The following is an 18272-nucleotide window of genomic DNA, read 5'->3' as shown; positions in this document are numbered from 1 at the left end:
AGCTCTGGAAACACATGAACACGTGTGGAACGGTATATGCTCTGTTCCTATGCTATCAAAGGCAGATAACCTCCAGGCAAATGGCTCAGTATCTGTGTCTGATCTCAGTTTCTGTGCACCCTCCTTGTCTCCGGTCTGAGATTTACTGGGGACAGCTTACCTCTGTTTCTTGAGGTTGTCAGGGATACATGCAGACAGGCTGACTCTCCCATAATAACCAGTGCAGGGAAACACCATCTCTGGACTATGAATTCAGCAGCTGAGTCAGCTGTGGAGACAGGTCCTCTCCTGGAGGTTGCACCATATTCTGAGAAATGTGGACAGTGACCAGAGACTTTGTGAGGTTTGGAGACAGGTTTTACTGGGCTGCTCCCCAGGTGTGGAGTGGTTGGGCAAGGATGGGAGGAGAGCACATTGGGCTTCAGCTAATTCTCTGAGAGGATGCCAGATGGACAGGTGGCCGTGGGCCACAGGTAGTTCAGAGCCATGTCTGATGGAGCACATGAAGTGCCTTGCTTATCCCTAACATGTGTGCATCTTACCTGTCTTGTTTATCTTGCTGGGCAAGGGCAGAGCTCTGCTCTCATTTGGGATAAACAAATGGCAGACTATTTAAAGCATTCCAGGGAGAGAGGAACAGCCATTGCAAGCATCACCAGAAGAAATGAGGAAGGACAGGGAGCAGGGGTAACATCTCCAGGGATACCAGTATGCTGAGGACCGACTTTCCTAGCACTGTGTCTAAGGAGCTGTTGAAGTAGCATCAGAAGGGACTTCAGAAGAAATTTGCCATGAGTTAGCCAATGAGATCTCTGCTCAGACACCCCCAGCTCCAAATCTGTTTGTAGGAAGTGGAAGAGTCTTCCAGGTTTGAATGACTTCTAAGATACGGGAGTAAATGGTCATTTTTTAACACTAGAGTGTGGTGACTGTGGAGTGACAAAAGAATGTGTGTTTGGAGGGGACTGCTCAGCAGAAGCACCATTGAAGAGGGCTGATGATTCAAAAATGACCAAAGCAGTCAGAAGTAAATCTTCCTCCAAAGACTTGCAGAAGACTCTCTTCATGCTGAACACATGAAAGATAACACCAGATGAAATTCAATGTCAATAAATGCAAATAATTCATACAGTGGGAAAAAGGATCGACCTCTGTGCATCCCCACACTTCTGAGGCCTGCACTGGCAGTTCCAGATCAGGAAAGAGGGTCACTTCAGACTTGAGAAATGTCGTCCCCATGTCCAATGGCTACCAAAGTGAGTACTTCAATGCCCTTCTCAGGAGAGCACAGAGGGGACTCCACCAGGTGGCTCTAACACCTCCTGGTCGGGCATCTGTACAGAGAGCAGCACCAGGCACCAAGGTTATCTGGAAGAAACTATGGTTTAACCAGACTGTGACTTTCCAGGTGAAATCATATGCACCAGATGAAGCACCTTCATTAGATACTTCAGTCTTTGTGCTTTTGTCCTTTCTGTTTTTAGTGTCATTCAGCAGAGTGCCCCCACAAAGAATCTGGGGATCTGGGAATTTAAGGAAAGGACAATGATAGGCCAGCAGGCTTTAGCTGATATATATGTACTTTTCAAAAAGGGGGGAAAAAAAAGAACCAATGTAAGCTGTGACAGTCTTTTCCTTGATGAGCTTGAAATGCCCCAGAGGAGGGAAAAAAGCCGCAGCAGCAGCAATCAAGCACAGCTACTAGCCTTCAGGGCTGGCTTTCATATTTCTAATGAGCAATTGTGAGAATTAATCCAGTTGAACAATCTCTGTATATCTAACTAAAAAGCTTTATCCCAGATGGTACGGATACCACCTTATACGCTCACCACTGCACACATTCAGAGTGACCCAGGTGCAAGGAACCTGTGCTTTTTGCATGACTCCATCTCTCAGGCTTCCGTACTTGGGAAGTTTGGAGGTTTTACCCTCCCTTCAGATCTGAAAGCAGAGAATTTACTTTCTCTCTCTCATGCTCCCCAGTTGGGTCAGGTAACACCCAGATCTCTTGAGCCTTCTGGGATTTGACTGAACAGTTTACTAGCTGAAACATTAATGAACATACTGTTCATCCTTTTTCCCAGTTGATCATTGCTCAACTTTTCTACTTGCTTTTCTTGAGCGTTCCAGACTGTCACTCATTATAATACCTTGCTCTCTGCCTTGGAACAATTCTGAGTTTTCACCACACTCACACAAGAGACCAAGTGAAAAGTTTCCTGTAAGTCAAAAACTGAATATTCAGATTGGTTCTGTTTTATCCACTACTTCATATGTATCTCCAGACTTCTCTGAAAAGTTATGGTATCATCTCTCTACCCAATTTTATGTGTCCATGCTAGAAAACAGAAGTACTTTAATCACTGGGCGAGTCCAGCCAATGAAGGATGGAGAATCACAAGGAACCTGCAGGCACCAGAAGGAGTGTGGGTACCTGAGTGGGGCTTTCAATGGCAGGGAGAGTAAATCCTACAGGAATTTGCAGTGAATTTCCACTGCAAGAAACTGTAGCCTGAGGCTATGGGTGTTGATAAGCCCTGTCTTGTCCTTGGGCTGTTCATGGTGTGGTTCTGTTAAATGGTGTCATTTGCTTCAGGATGAAGCACTATTCATCAGGAAATCTCCATCAGACAGGACATTTCAAGTAGTGAAACAAGCATTAGGCAAGATTAGTAAGGAATAAACTCCTGGCCAGATTGCTGGACAGTACAGCAGGGCTCTGTTTCCAGAGCTCTGTTTCACATCTGTGCTTGGACATGAATTTGTTTCAGTGATTTTAATCCTCTCAGACATTAAGAAATATCAGAGGTACTATGACAAGGAAGCCACAGGTCCAGCTCGTTTTGGGAATCAGCTCAGAACATGGAATACATGATGGCCAGGAAACCCAGCACTACACAGTCATCAGTGCTGGGTGGATGTAAGCAGGGCTGCTGGGGCTACGAGGTACCAAGGGTCTTTGGCAACATGAGCCTAGGGGTCTGCAAGCCTTGAAATTTGTATCACCAAACCAAAATGCATAACTGGACTAACAGAAACTGTAGAACAGTAGCCTTGGAAGGAAGGGAGAAAGGAAAGGAGAAAAAAGAGAAGGAGAAAGAAAGAAAAAGATAAACACCCATCACATCTGAAGAAGTTTTCAGGTGGGATTTTATGCTCTACAAGGATAGCTTCCTGCCCAGGTGAGTCCCATGTGTCCTCAGCTTTTAAGACTTCTGTTTCTAGGGAAAATGTGCTGTCAGTTCCCTCTCTTACGTTTACCTGAAGTGAACCAGACGTGGGCTTGGGAAGGGGAACCTCAAAGGATCTGCACCACTTTACTCAGCATGTCTTCTGAAAGGTTTTGTTCTGTGAGAGAATGTTTGGTAGGTGGAGATGTTTCCTGCCCTGCAGCTATGTCCAGCTGGTGGCTGAGCCCAGCCTCCTCCGGGTCACGCTGCTCATCTGTAGCATGGGAAACCTGGATCATGATTCAAACCCTGCCTCTTTTCTTTGGCATTATTCTGAGTGCCACAAGTAGGAGAACAAGAGGATTTGTCCTATGCACCTGCAAACATCTCAAGAAGGCAATACTATGGGCACAGCCACGTGCTGACAAAGGTGGGCACAGAGCAGTGCAGCTCTGGCCATGCCTGTACTGCAGGAGGGAAATGCAGCTGAAATGCTTTCTGCTTCTCCAAGCAGTCCCTGGGTCCCCGGGAGGTTTGTGCAGCTAAACCAGAAGGTTTGTGCAGCTGAAGGTACGCAGCCCACCTGCAGGAGCTGGATGAGAGACAGCAGAGCACAGCGGCACCTCCGATGCTCCTTCTTCTCTCTGATGGAGAGGGCACTGACACTCGTGAAGCCATGCCCAGCTGCCAACCCTTCCTTGGGCTCAGAGGGAACCCACAGCCCACATAGCGCATAGAGGTGCGGGGCCCGTCCCGCACCACGCTGCAAAGAGTTAAGCCTTCGCTCTGTTGATATTTCCAAGCAGCTCCAAAAGTCCCCGAGACAGGGAGAGCCCTGATTGGCTGCGTACCGGCCGGTAGTAATTAGTATCAGATATCAAACTTCTGTCTTTGCTAAGACCCTTTCCGATAGTCGCTGCTCCCCGCTAGACGATGACATCAGCCAGGACACCCAGCTGCTGGTAGTAAACTCCGCGCGGGAGGAGGCTCCCGCTAGCGAAAAGTTAATTAGTTCAACACAGCACAGGGGGAGCAGTTGGTTTCTGTGGAGGGTCAGTACTGGATGGGACCAAATCTTTCAAAGCCACTTGCTGCTTCTTACCAGCCAGCTGTAAAAGCACCCAGAGGGTCCGGGAGAGCTGGATGAATCCTGAGCACTAGCCGTGGCCAGCTTTTCTCTTTGGAGGAAGTTAATGGTTTAAGTGAGGGGCGTCTGGATCTGGTCCCCAAGACACCATGACACTCCTGGGGTCTGAGCACTCCTTGCTGATTCGGAGCAAGTTCAGATCAGGTAGGGGAAACCTCCAGATTTCTCTTAAAACTTCTCTCTCTGGCAAGCCGCAGCCACAGACTGTTTTGCATTAAATGTTTGGAAGCAGCATGCGAGCAAAATATTCAGGGGGTCATAGAGCTGTCACAGCTTTGCTCTTACGGAGGCTATTCTGCAAGTGGAGAAATTCATCTTCCCTTCTCTCTGCTTCTTTCTTCTTCTTTTTTTTTCCTTCTTCTTCTGGTTTTTCATTGTCTTCAATTTATGCCTGTGGTTAGTTTTGGCAAAATTGCACTTGCCGGGTCCCCTGCCCTGACCCTACATTATAGGATTTGGGCAGGAAGCCAGAAGGGCATCTGTGAAAAGCAGCATACGGAGGGCTGTCTGTCCGTCCCAGGTGCTCGGGGGCTGCGGTGGTAGCGGTGGTGGGTACGGGCCCGGCGCTCACTCTGACATGCAGGCAGCTGACTTTGTTCCATTAAAGTTGTGACTAATTGGAGAAAAATGAATTTGAAGAAATGCGTCATTTTTAGAAGTAAAAATAACAAATGGAACATGAAAAGTATTTAAAGTGACATCATCAGAGAAATAAAACCAGAGCCACACAATTGATCGCCACTCTCGGAGGGTTTGCGAGTAAAACATGTCTCAGTCGCGTAGGGCAGGGGGAGCTCCGCTAAGGGGCTGCTCAGAGGACGCTCAGCACGAGTGAAGGTGAGTGAAGGTGAACTATGGGACGGTCCCTTCTAAATCAGACCCTCTGCTGGATATTCATGCCTTTATTCGCTGGCTATATTTATAGTAAGTATGCTATGCTTCCGAGCGGGTGTCTCATAATGTTTGTTAACGAATATAACATACTGTAATATTGACGGAGCTTGCTTCAGTCACAGGGGCAAAGTCCTCGCTGTGAAGTTATCAGTGGGGATGTTGGGACAAACCAGCTGCATGTGCCCCACGCGATGCTGTGGGGCAGGACGGGGCGTCACGTTGGCAGATGGTCTGGCATGTCAGCCGTGCCGCATGTGTGTGTGTGTGTGTGTGCGCGTGTGTGTCTGCGTGCCTCCTTGTGCGCTGCAGATAATGAGATTGGAGATTTATGACACTGATGGTAGACATGAGTGGTGTTATCAGGATCTCTTAGATAGCTGGGTGGTCAACTTAAACTTTGTTTTCTCAGCAAATGCAAAGTTGGCAGTTGGTTGAAAACCTAAGAGTATGTGTGCAAACACGAGTGTCCTAGTTTGGCTCAATTATACAAAACTTGGGTCCAGGGCTTTGGTGTGGTTTCCATATCACTCTGATCTTACATTTCATTAGATTAAGTCATTCCTTAGATTTTGTTGGTATATTATGTTGCGTTGCTGTTCATTTGAAAAAAAAATCTGTAACAATTCCTCCAGCAACTACAAAGCAACACTGCCACCTTTCTGAAGCAAGCAGGATGGGCTGCACTGTGTGTCCCTGCATTCTTTGCGAATGAACCAGTATTGTTTTTGAGGCTCATTTCTGCTTTGTTTGTAAGCTGGCTTTATTGTGGAACCAACAGTGGGATCTCTAAACATATTTTTCAAATGATTCTTCAGTAAAAGTAAACTTTGTGGGTCACTGTGCCCATAAATTCTCGTGCCTTTCAGCATTTCTGGGGCAGTCAATTTGTGGGGCATTCTTTGGTGCATGACTGATTCCCACAGCTGCCACTCCTCACTATTGCCTGGTGAAAGACAAGATTCCCATTCGACGAGATTTCTCTGCCTATTTGTTAAGGTCGAGTCAGGCCTGCCAAGATCCCCAATGCACAACTGCCCTTTGCCATTTGCATTGCCGCGGCCATAGGAGGGCCAATAGATCAGTAATGCTGCCTCCTTCTTTGGATTTTAGAAGCATGGAGGACAATGGAAAAAAAAGCTAGCATAATGTGGTTGAAGCAGTGAAATCTCTTTTACATAAGTCTCTTAGGGACATTTTTCTCTGCTGCCCCTGCTCCATGTGCAGCCTTGGTAGCTGCATACCCCAGAGTGACAGCAGGAAGTGAGGAACCAGACAGGGGGATGCAGAGCTTCATGGTGCATCCTTGCTTTGGCAGTGGTCTTTCACAGGCAGGTATGAGGCTCTGCTAGCCCCCCGGGTATTGGCAAGATTAGCTGTGCTCTGTGACTCATGATAAGTCAGAATCTCTCTTGAAGGATCCCATGCTAATGTCATTAAAGGCTGGGGTAAATCTTAATAACCGCATTTTTGTTGTTTCTCCATAGTTTGCATACACTGAACAGCAGAGAGTCATTTGTGTGCTAGAGAGTGCAAGAAATACATGACATACTTGCTGTTTCTTCATCCCAGAATCTCCTTGATATCTGTGACACACAGCAGGCAGATAGTTGGGTATAGAGGTGGCAGTGAGAAGGTGGTGGCATGTGGGTGTCCTTCCTGGAGTGCTTTGTGGGTGCCTTGCTTCCACCCAGCAGCAAGAGCAGCACAGAAGACTTTGCCCAGGGAAGGCCGGGCTGCTGGAGTTGGCGGCTTTTCCACACAGTGCCCTGTAATCCTCCTTCAGTCCCACAGTGTTTCCTCTTGCTCTTGTCTTCCCGGTGGCCTGTAGAGAAGGACCAGCACAGCTGTGCTATGCAGAGAGATGTGGTTCCCGCAGTGCAGAGCACCAGGAGCTGCTCCAGAGCAGCCAGATCCAACCACCAGCATATGGCAGGCCGTTAGGTTTCCTCTCCCCTTCCTCCAGGATTTGTGTGCGTGTTTATTTTGTCTATTTTTGCCAAAGATAAATATACTGATCTGAGGTCATCCTGACAAATTTTGCTGGAATTATGATTCTTCAAGCCTGCCATGCTATCACATGTGCTCCAGTTGTCAATGGGATTGCATTAAATCAACCAGAACATTGAAGGGCTGTTCCAGAAAGTATTTAACTCTTCCCAGAGACAATTATTTATGTGATCTTCTGCTTTGAATACAAACCAATTGTGCTCCAGACGCAGAGAAGTGTTGTCATCAGACAGAGCAAACAAAGCTGGCGAGTGCAGAATTAACCTTACCTCTGACCTTTGCTGTTCAGTGATAAGGAAAGAGAGTTTAGATGGTATAACAACAGTGGCAGTCCAGATAATTGGTGGAAAGTGGAAGTGTAACACTATAAACATGTCTCCATGTGCCGTACAAGGGGTAATACCCATGCCTGGTTGTGGACGCACAGATGTGAATGTTCAGCGAAGACTTGCTTGCCTGTATAGAGGAAAGAATTAGAGCTTGAGGTAAGATGGTCAAGATGGGAGATGAAATTATTCTGTCTGCCATGGTGGAGAGAGGGATTTGGACTGAAATCTGCAGGTTGTAAATGGCAGAAGACAGAAGGTCTTGGTAGGGTGGAAGACTGGACGTGGGAGTGGAATCTTCATTTTTCAAAGAAAATGTGTGTGCACATATTTCCTTTCCAATCAGGCATTCGTTCAGGTCACAGCCAGTGCCTATGTTCAGACCATGGCCTATCTGTAGCTGATAACAGTTTTGTGATTTCATAAAGTTTTTGTACAACACTGACTTGATTATAGACCATTGTTGGGTTTACGTTATCATTCCAGCATCTTGTACCTTGGTGTTTTAGCTGTCAAAAATCTGTTTCTCTGTCAGTTAGGCATGTGTTACAGCGCAGATTGAGCCATACCTCACTGTGCTTGAGGAGAAGGACGTGCAGACTGCTCAAAGGGAGGCTGAGGGGATCGTCCCAAGGAAGACTGGTGACAGCGTGTTCTCGCAGGGGTTGGGTTGTGTGTTGTGATGAACACAGCTGGTTGTTCTTTAGTGGTCTCCTGTGCCTTTCTGGTGACACCTGATAGTGGTGGGTCTGTGCTTCTTGTCACCCAGATGTAGTCTTTAGACTCTTCCAGTTCTGGGCCTGGATATGGGTTTTGAGATGCTGTTCTCACTGATATAGCTGAGATTTCATTGTGGTGATGTGCGGCCTCCCAGGAAGTACAGAAACTTGAGGAAACACATCCACTCCCAAAGCACTGAGCATCACATGTAGAGGCAAAGCTGGCTGCAAGGCAGCTCCTGGCTGGGAGTCGCTGACGACAGCTGCCTCTTCACCAGGGCTGTGTCTGCCAACTTCTCTGCATACACGAATCTCACACAGGTTGTGTCAGAGGCCTGGAGATGTGATGCTACAGAAAAAAAAGAAAAAGAAAAAAACCCATTCACTGAGTGCCGGCTACCAGCAGAGCAGGGAGTCCAAGATCCATGGGGAAACTCAGGGCAGCAGGCCCTAAGCTGCTCTGATGGATCACTGCTTTGCTCTGCTTGTGGTGTCAGCCCAAACCCTGGCTGATTACCCAGCTGAGAGTGCTGGTGACTCCGCATTCATCTGTGTACAGCCAGCATGGCAGGGCCTGGTGTTTCATGTTTTCTCAGCTGTTGTTTGACATGCAGCTAAGCTGCCGTTGCTGCTGCTGCTGCTGCTGCTGTTGAAAACAGCATCCCCATCAGCCCATTCCCAACCCACTGCCACATCCCTGGTGTCCCAGCAGAGCAGTCCTCATCCTGCACCCCACTCAGCTGCACTCATGCTCCTAAAAGCCCAGCTATGGGGCCAAGGACGGTAGGAATGAGCTGCTGGGTTGGTCAGCAGAGATGACAGTGTCTTCACTCTTGCTTTTATCGGTATCACTGCCAGCTTCAGTTGCTGGTCAAACTACTGGTTCACATCTCAGCTATGCAGATGAGCAGAACTGGCCCAGTGGCTCCAGGTGATGCAGGAAGCAGCAGGAAACTGCCCAGCTGGCCCCTTTGCTAGCAACACTGCATCAAAGGAGGGTGAGAGCACAGCAATTGCACTGGTTGTGAATGCAGCTTCCAAACAGAGCTAAGGTGCTGGTGCAGCCCAGTCAGGAAGCCAACTTATGGAGATCTCACCTGTAGCCATGTGCAGGAGCTGGGAGAGTCTGCCAGAGATGGGGCCAAGTGCTCAGACAGACATCAAGATGAAGTGGCATCCCTGCAACCCCACCTGGGCAGCTGTGAGGCTGACCTGAGCCCCAAGCAAGCCTTGTGCTGCCTCAGGATTTCCAGGGAACCAGCTCTGACAGCCACAAAAGTGTTGGTGGGAAGGGACTCCTTGCCTACTGCTGGCTGTGATTTAACAATAGCCAGCCATGTCTTCCTCTTAAGAGCCCTGAGTCCACTACAGAGGCCTCTGTGTGCCTCCTGCCAGGGTGCTCTGCATGCTTTTGCACATGGGATGTTCTGATGCAGGTGATGAGGCCCCTGGTTCATCCCATCCTGACTGGCTGCTGAGATGACATACGTTAAACTTTAACAGCTATGCAGTCAGATGAATCCTGTGCCAAGGCATGCAGGAGTCACAGCTATGGCAGGAAGGCCCCAACAGCTGCAGGCTCAGGCCACAGAGGTGAGCAGCCACTGCAGACTGAAGCCAGGTCTGCCTGCTCCTGGGAAGGGTGATTTGAATGGGGCTTTTCCAGAGCATCTGTAGTTCAGGCAAGGTCCAAGCTGTTCTTTTTGCTTCCTAAAGCTCTGAGGTCACCTCCTGGGGAGGAGAATGACTATTGCTAGCGAGTCACAAGCAGTGATCAAAGTGGGGTCAGCAGAGCCAGCCATGACTGATGCCCAGAGGGCTTCTCAGCACCAATGACATCAGCCCTCCACAGAGAATGCTTCTAGAAGCTGTGTCACTAAGTGGGACTTTGATCTAGGACAGAAGAGAAGGATATTTCTAACACAAAAGGATCGTGAGTAAAATAACTGGTTTGGTTCTGACCTGCCTTGCATTGTATAGGAAGGGATTTCTCATCATGGGGTGCCATAGGAGCAAGCAGGGTTGCTGAAAAATATGAATATTCATAGCAAAAATCATTCCCTTATCTGGAAGGTGACAGCAACCTCAAAGTGAGTCACAGGCTGCACTCAGAGCTCAGGCCTCCAGACATAGCAAAGGAAGAGCACTGGAATGTGGCTGGGGTCAAACACAGCTTCAGTGAATTTCGCATCCTCTTGATGAAGCAGCTAAGGGGAGATTGGCAGGATGGTTCCAGAGGCTCTTCCAGACTGGCTTTTAAGCATTGTTAATCACAAGAGAAATATGCAAGGCTAAAACCACAAGCTGCAGTTCTCAATTGGAGGCTGCTGGAGGTAGTGGCTGCTTTTCGTCTTCCCGCAGAGGTGTTCAGTGTTACTGACTGACACTGGCTGTGACTATGCTTCTTTCAGATGGTTTGCATCAGGATTTGGAGATGATATCTTAAGATGCCACCACCTTAGAGTCAAGGTGTGCATCCTACTGAGGAGATCCGTATCTGAATTAACATTCAGTGGATGAAATGACTGCTTCAATTCATTGAACTTGGGCTGGAAATGGTTGGCATTTGTACATGCTCATCTTCACATTATCTGTTAGCTTGCCCTGAATAGACAAAGCTGGATGAACTTTTCCTTCTTTACCTGTGATTTAAGAATGGGCCAGCAACTCTGTAAGTTCAGCGCTGAGGATGGCTGCTTCAAGGCACCAGCACTGGCTGGGTACCAGGGGCAATGGGAGGGTTCAGACTTCCCCAGAAGCAAGGTTTGCCAGCATCTTCTAACCATCAGCTTCACCCTGGCATAAGGAGAACTGCATATGTGCATCCTTTACCAGGTATTAAAGGCTACACTTCTCCCTCACAGTGAGAGTCCATCATTGGAGTCCTAAAAAGTGCTAGAATTTAGCAGGCAATCATCTCTTGTGAGGCCTTCACTAAACACTTGCTGTGATTGTGAGACAAGGTTTGTACAGGGGACATGGAAAAGCAACATGGAAAAGTGACACGCAATGGCATTTCAGGGAGCCTTGTGCTTTGGGAACTTCTCTGGAGGGGATTGCTATTCAGCTCCATCCCACAGCCCAGGGAAGCCGTGTTGTAAACATGAGCTGTTGGCAGAGCTCTGCAGGTTGCTTATGAGGACAAAAAAAGCTGTTCTTTCCTCTCTTCCCCTTCCAATACCAACTCTCAGGGCAGCTAAGGCTTCTCTCTGGTGCTATGCCAGTAGGCAGGAGATAAACATGCAGTTATATTGTGATTGTTGGTGCCCTTCTGCAAGCTGTACATCAGGAAAATATGGGAATTTCATGTTTTACCTTGAAGGAGAGGAGATGGATGCACATGTGTTGATCTTTGTGGCAACAGATTTACAAAAACAGAGGTGTAGACTGCTGTTATCCTTAAGTACTGGCAGGATTCCCTAAGCAATGGATGATCTAACTTTTGCCATAGCCTTGCACAAGGCGGGCTGCACTGTGCTGATTAATCGGTATTTGCATGCAGTAAATACTGAGCAATACTTCAGGGAATCTCTTCTTCATTAGATGCCTCCTCAATGCTCTACAGCTGAGGTCATGCCTCTAAGCCACTTAGTGACCTCAATCAGTGGTTCATTCCCATCTATCCAGAAAGATGCTTTGAACAGTGGTAGGTTCATGCGGAGATGTCACTGATTTCTCCTCACCACATTTTCTACTCCCTCTCAGCCCAGTAAGCTGAGTAATTTGCATGCAGAGCTGGGCTCTGCACTGCTGTCATGCCTCTGGGAGGGTGATGAAGCTGGAAAGCTTTACTCGTTGTCACTGCTGGGACAGGAGAGAATCTCCTGGTTATAAAGGTATCAGGAGAGGTCCTTAGGCTGTGAAAGAGCCCTAGTATAGCAGAGCCAGTAACACTTGGATCAAAGCTTCTGGTAGCAAGGATTCAGCCTAAGGGTAGTTAACCCAAGAGTCCTGAGAGAAGTGGCTTATTATAATGCTAAAGAACAAGCACATGCAGTATCTATAGACTTAAAAACCTCCTGGGAACCATAATCTGCTGGCTTAAGTCTCCCACCGTGTTCTTATGGGTGGCAGCTGTGGTGCAGTATTAGTTACAGGTGCTTCTCCCTACTCTCAGCTCCATCCTTTCTGGTCTTAGCAGGCCATTAAAATTTATCTTACACTCATGGTGTGCCACGGTCACAAACAGCAGAGATGGCATCTACCCCTTCTAAGGGGCTTATGAATTTCTGCATTAGGCAGAAATTTAACAGTTTTGAGTAGTCATGGGAGCTGATCTGGCTTCCACACCAAACCTCATGCACTCAGTCATGGATTCTCACACCATAATACAGAGGAGGTAGTGATGGACTTTCAAACCCCATCTTCTTTCCTGCCAGCACCTTCTGCCCACATGCAGACTCCCTTTGAGCTGAAGTAATCAGGCAGAGATCAGTGTCAGGGGCACCGCTTGCACCAGATCCAGTCCTATCCCTACCATCTATGTGTAAAGTAAGGGCTGAGTTGGTGCAGACTGTGCAGCCCCTCCCTGGCTCTGCTTCTTGGCTGCACCAAGTCTGGCCCCACAGCAGCAGGGATCAGTGCCAGGTCTCAGTGCCACACAGACCCCTGGAACATCATCCCTGACAGACATACTGGTACCTTAGGAAAATCCTGTGTCTCTTCCTGACACTCTGTCTCTCGCAGTTTTGCAGCTACGGCTTCAGCAGAGAAGGACCCGTGAGCAGCTGGCAGACCAAGGCATCATGCCACGTGAGTACCATTTTCTGCCTTTTTCACCCACCCGTGGATCTGGGGGGTCAGTGTTCCTCCTGGGCACTGCTGGGATGCTCTGTGGCACCAGCTGCCTGCTCAGATCCGCAGTGCTCTGAGCAGATTGCTGCTGAGCTGGGCTTTGCTTCCAGCCCGGTAACAATACTGTGCTCTGTGGTGCTTTAGAGTGGTGCTCAGCATTTGCCATGCAAGATACAGTGCTGCTATTCAAACTGAATTTAGGATTGCTGCTTAGCTTACACCATCCAAAAACTGAGCTGCATAGTGCCCTGTCCCAGAGGTCACAGTGGCAAAGCAAAGCACTTTGCAAGGGCAGAGCATCTCACATCCTCCTGCAGAAGTCAGGAGCTGCTGTGGAAGGGTCAGACCCACAGTACAGGGAAAAGTTGGAGAGGGATGCTAGAGTTCAAAATGTGTGTGAATGAAAATCCCCTTCTGCACAAGCAGAAACCTGTAGCATCTGTAGAAACAATCATGAAACCTGTAGCACTACTGAATAAAAGCTCAGGCTCCATGTGCATGCATCTGTGATGATCTGGGGTCCAGGTGAAAGACAATCCCGGTAGCTTTCCATCTTATCATGGGGGTCTCTGCTAAGATCACAGCTTTCCAGAAGCTGTGCCACGTTTGTCTCTTCTGGCTAACCTCAAAGACTGTGACGCAGGTTTTGTTTAACCAGCAGAACAAGAGCTCTCTAGGATCATGGCTCTAGCACTGCCTGCTGCACCCTGCTCATCCCTCTGCTGCCCCTCTCTCATGCAGCTGCCTTCCTAAAAGATCCTGTTGAGGGAGCTGGCAACAGATGCCTTCTCATTACACTGTTGCCAGCATCAAGCATTAAAAAAAACTCAAGCAAGATGTTAAAAATCACATCTGTCAGGGTTTTAGGAATTATAAATTAAAGCTCTTCTCATTTTTCCTGTTTATTTCTATGGGCATTCAGATTCTGTGCTGCCTGCCACCAGCAGGCAAGCATTTTAACTGTGGGACTCCGGGAGCTGGAGATTTGAGCAAAATGTTGTGGCATTTGTGATAAAATTTCAAGCACTGGCAATACAGTCAGTGGCCAGAAGTATGTCCAGTGTCTCCAAACCTGCTTATTTCATTCTGCACAAGTGGTCACACTCAGTGTGCAGCTTACCCCTCTGCACATGTATGCAGCTGCAGTGCCAGCCCAGCAGTTTGTGTACCTGATGCTGCGCTGCAGGGCTGGGCACGTGGGGCAGTCACTGACAGCTTCTTTACCCTTCCAGCTTCTAGGCTGACATTTTACAGTCTGCTTTCTGTTCAAGGAGACCATTTTGGGAAGCATGAGCACAGCTCAGTCACTAAAAATATTTTAAAAAGAGGCACTTTTGCCATTGTAAAAGCAGACATGCAGAATCCAGCTGCTGAATTTAACCTCAGGAGAAAGTGTAAGATGCTGGTGTTGGACAAGTGGGAATCCCAGCCAACTTCCCTGTGGTCTGGGCATGTGCAGTCAGTTCTTATGAAAAAGTCTTTGTTTAACTTCCCATGTCCTGTCAGCTCTGAAGAGCTGCAGATGAGATGGGCTGTAAGAGGTGCACCAGGGTGGGATATTGATTCATATCCATTGCAGGTGGGCAAGAAATGAATATAGATGGTTGTGAGTCACTGTGGTTGAGAGTAGCTCATCTGGAAAGAGAACAGAGGGTCATTGCTGGTCTGTGCTGAGTCAGGTTTGGTGCCAACCTAGGAACATGTGCTTGATTCCATGTTGCAGGTCAGGTTTTATACAAAAAATGTCACATTTTCAGCTCATGCAGTCACAAGACTAAGAAACTTTGGTTTTTTAACTGATTCATTTTATATAGAAACCACAAAAAGAGGTGAAAGATTAGCACTGGATAAAAGCCTTGAGGGCTTGCTGAAACCCTTGCTGATGACCATCCACAGAACCTGCTGAGCTGTTCAGCAGTGTGGATTACAAGCACAGTAAGAGTGAAACTTCAGAGGAACTGAGAAAGCTGACTTGCTTTGGGTACTGAAGTCAGCAGTTCAGGGTGAAGTAATGGTGGTACCTGAGCAAAATGCAGTTAGATGGGTGTCCTTACCTAACCAAAGCCCATTCTGTGTCTGGTTTGATTGGGCAAGATTAATGCCATCAGAGCCTTAGCTCTCTTCCTTTGGATGATTGTCTAAGAAATGTGAAACCTTCAGATGGTCCCATCACTGGAGAAGGCAGGAAACTGCCGAAAGGAGGCTGCTGAGGGGCAAAAGGCAGCAGTGCTGCTCTTCTGGACCAGGCTTAAAAGTGAACTCTGATGGTCAGAAGTTTGCAGGTTGCACATTGAAAAACTGGCAGGCAGACAATAAACTAACATAAAAAGCTCTACAAATAATGACAAGCACTGACTGGTAAGCAGGGGCAGCCTCTGGGTCCCTTCAGTCCCATGAGTGTGGGGGGAGGACGCATCTGAAGGCAAGGGAAAATCTATGTTTACTGAGACAAGACCACATTCCTGATGCAGGTATGTGTGCAGGTGAGAGCAGAACTTGTCCTGTTCTTCAGGCTCACTGAGTGAGAAATTCTTAGCTCATGCAGCACTGTATTACTGAACTCATGTCATTTTATTGTCTTAGTGAAACTGAAACTGGCCAGGCAAAATCTTTTAATTCAAGAGCATCCTTCTGCAGAAGAGAGGGCTGCAGGGACAAGTGGGGATGAAACCTTCCTGCATCCCGACCCAGGGGCTGCCCCAGACCCCAACCAGATCTGCCTAAAGGGAAGGGGTGGCAGTTTGCATCATCAAGGATTCCTCAAGGAAAAGTTCTCCCCAGTGCGATGGGATACAGAAATAGCTGTGCTTGAAGTAGGGACCCTTCTGCTGTATGCAGCCACCACCTCATCCTCTGACTTGAGCCTTACAGTCAGTAGTCCTAAAATTATCAACACCGAGCACAGCTCTGCCCTGTTGCCTCCAGACCTCAGCCATTTCAAGCTGTCAGGCCATTGCCTGATGAGGAGTCTGAATAACCAGTGTTAGCAATGTCTTCATTTGTTTTTTCAGACTAATACAAGCTGCAGCATCCACATAATTCCTCCAAAAATCTTGGTAAATGGCTAAATTCTGCAACATTTTCCTCATGAATAGCATGGTGTTTGACTGGTCAGTGCCCCTAGCAAGCTCCCAGTGTCAGGACTTCAAAGTGAATGGAGCTGTAAAAGTCATTTCTCTTGCTACCTTCATTTTCTTGTATGCACCATTTTATTTTGCTTCTGGTTAAACTAGCTGTCACCAATCCTCATGGCTGCTCACTGGAGCATGGCACAGTAATGCTGGCTTGTCTGTATGTCGCTTTCCAAACATGAGAAGCAGGAATGTGTTTTGCTGTGATTCCCTGGAGGTTAGGGATATTGCCTACCAAAAGCCAAGTCAGGCCCCCAATCATTTTGCAGCTTCCCTCATTCTTTTCATCGTCCTTTTCTAGACTGATGCAGGACATCATGTCCTGTGTGAAAATAACTTCTGTCCTCATTGTATCCCACTCACAAGATGGGAAGGGAATTCAGTGTTGCCAAACAAAGAGTTGTAGCAGGCTGTCTTTGTGGGTCAGGACACCTTCCCCTTCCCCGTCCCAATGGGAACAGTTCATTTTGCTTGCTTACACAGACAGACAAGAATTTCTTCAGGGACTGAGAAATATTAACCCCTTCACCACACAAATTTCTCTTCAGTTTCTATAGAATCAGGCTAAACAAGGAAGTGTGCAGGGTCCTCCTTGACTCAGCACAGACTGCTCTCACTGGTCCAAGACCCAGGGATCATTTGCCTTCCTTTTGGGACCCTCTCTGGGTTAATCCTTAGTTCCAGTAGATGCTAAGATCTGTCTGGTCCTGGCCAGACAGCTGCCCAGGGAAGCACCATGTCACACCAGTGCTTCTGGGCAGAGGGCAGGTCAGTGTCCAGAGAGAAGGAGCCAAGAGAAGATGGAGGAGTGGCCAGTGATGGAAGAAGGACAAAGGAAAGCAGCTCCAGGGTCCTGGTTGCAGCACCCTTGCTGGAGGCTGTAATCCCATGGCCCCAAGTGGCCAGGCAGGTCTTTTCCTTTTTTTCTGCTGGCCTCAGTCACCTATAGGTGTTACTTGCAGGTGATGTCCCCTCAGCCTGATGCTCTCCCTAGATCAGTTTGCCAGGCCTGTGGTGCCCCCCAGTCCCATTACCTGCAGGAGGAGCTCCAGGAAGAGCAGCACTTGCTCTCCAGCACATCCCCCTAAGCAGCACATCCCAAAGCCTGCAAATCTTCCTGCCCATGTCCCTCCTGCACTCCCCGTCCCCTGCTCTCTTGCTGTGGCCTGGCAGAGAGCACAGGATTTCCCAGAGCTTTCCTGAGTTATTTTTAGTTAGTGCAATAAAGAGAGCAGCTAGTTTGTGTTGCTATTTTTATAGCACTCATTAAAATGCTGTTGCTGAATATCCTGGTGGCTGCTTGCTTCCACTCCTGTGCTGACTGCTCCTCTCTCTTTCCTGTTGCAGCACTGAAAAGCCCATCCGCATTCCATGAACAGCGAAAAAGTCTGGAGCGAGCCAAGGTAATTCCTACTGCCATCCCAATGAGTGAACACATGGGCTCGCTTTGCATGAGTTGTGGAGTTCAAAAGCACCTTTCACCACCCTGCCCTCATCTGGCTTCCTCTAGCAAGGCCCTATGGCCACAGACGAGGGTCAGGGCATCTCCCTTGCTTCAGACACGCTGGGGTCAAGCCAGGGTTCATGTGTCTAGGAGCACCCTTCTCCAGGCAGGGGGTTTAAAATTGCAGAGGGGACATCTGTCCCCTGAGCTTGGGGGTTTTAAAACAGTCCCTGGGCTTTACAAGAGCTTAAGGCAGGGTTCAGCCTTCCAGTAAACCTCCAACTACATAAATGTCCAACTACTTCAAGCCTCTGTTTTCCTTGCAGGGCCATATCCACGGCCCACTTCATGCTGTGCTGACTGCTCTCCACTCCCGCACAAGTCAGGGCATAGAGAACAGTCAGCATCAAACAGGACAGATGAGAGGCTAAGTATTTAGCAAGTGTGCAGGAGCAATGCGAGATGTCACCTGGAGAAAGTCCCCAGGAGGCTCATACTTGCCATCAGAGAGGACTTTTAGTCAGCAGCACTGCTGGTCCACTGCGATATCCCAGGGGCTAAGTGAGCCAGTCTCACACTCACCCCATTGCCTATCTGCACTCCGGCTTCCCAAAATAATGCTGAAGGCAGGGACGAGATA

General features: G+C 48.2%; 1 protein-coding gene across 10 annotated transcripts in view; it reads left to right on the top strand.

Moving 5' to 3' along the window:
* MYOCD (myocardin) overlaps positions 1-18272 on the top strand; it is a 220715-nt gene that overhangs the window by 181577 nt on the left and 20866 nt on the right. For 4 of the 10 annotated variants that reach the window (XM_042833407.1, XM_042833405.1, XM_042833401.1 and 1 more), the window contains exons 3-4: positions 12950-13015; positions 17536-17591. In XM_042833407.1, coding sequence (XP_042689341.1) covers positions 12950-13015; positions 17536-17591 — 122 coding nt within the window. Of the gene's footprint in view, positions 1-4077; positions 4462-5051; positions 5155-5181; positions 5242-12949; positions 13016-17535; positions 17592-18272 lie in introns of those variants that run through there. The other 6 variants (XM_042833402.1, XM_042833408.1, XM_042833404.1 and 3 more) reach the window with 6 other exon arrangements.

This window comes from Centrocercus urophasianus, unplaced genomic scaffold (genome assembly GCF_019232065.1).
Source record: "Centrocercus urophasianus isolate 14NV4802_14NV808 unplaced genomic scaffold, USGS_Curo_1.0 seq_41, whole genome shotgun sequence".
NCBI classification, from domain to species: Eukaryota; Metazoa; Chordata; class Aves; order Galliformes; family Phasianidae; genus Centrocercus; species Centrocercus urophasianus.
Note: the sequence above shows the minus strand (reverse complement) of the source record. Positions and strands in the feature narration are given on the sequence as shown.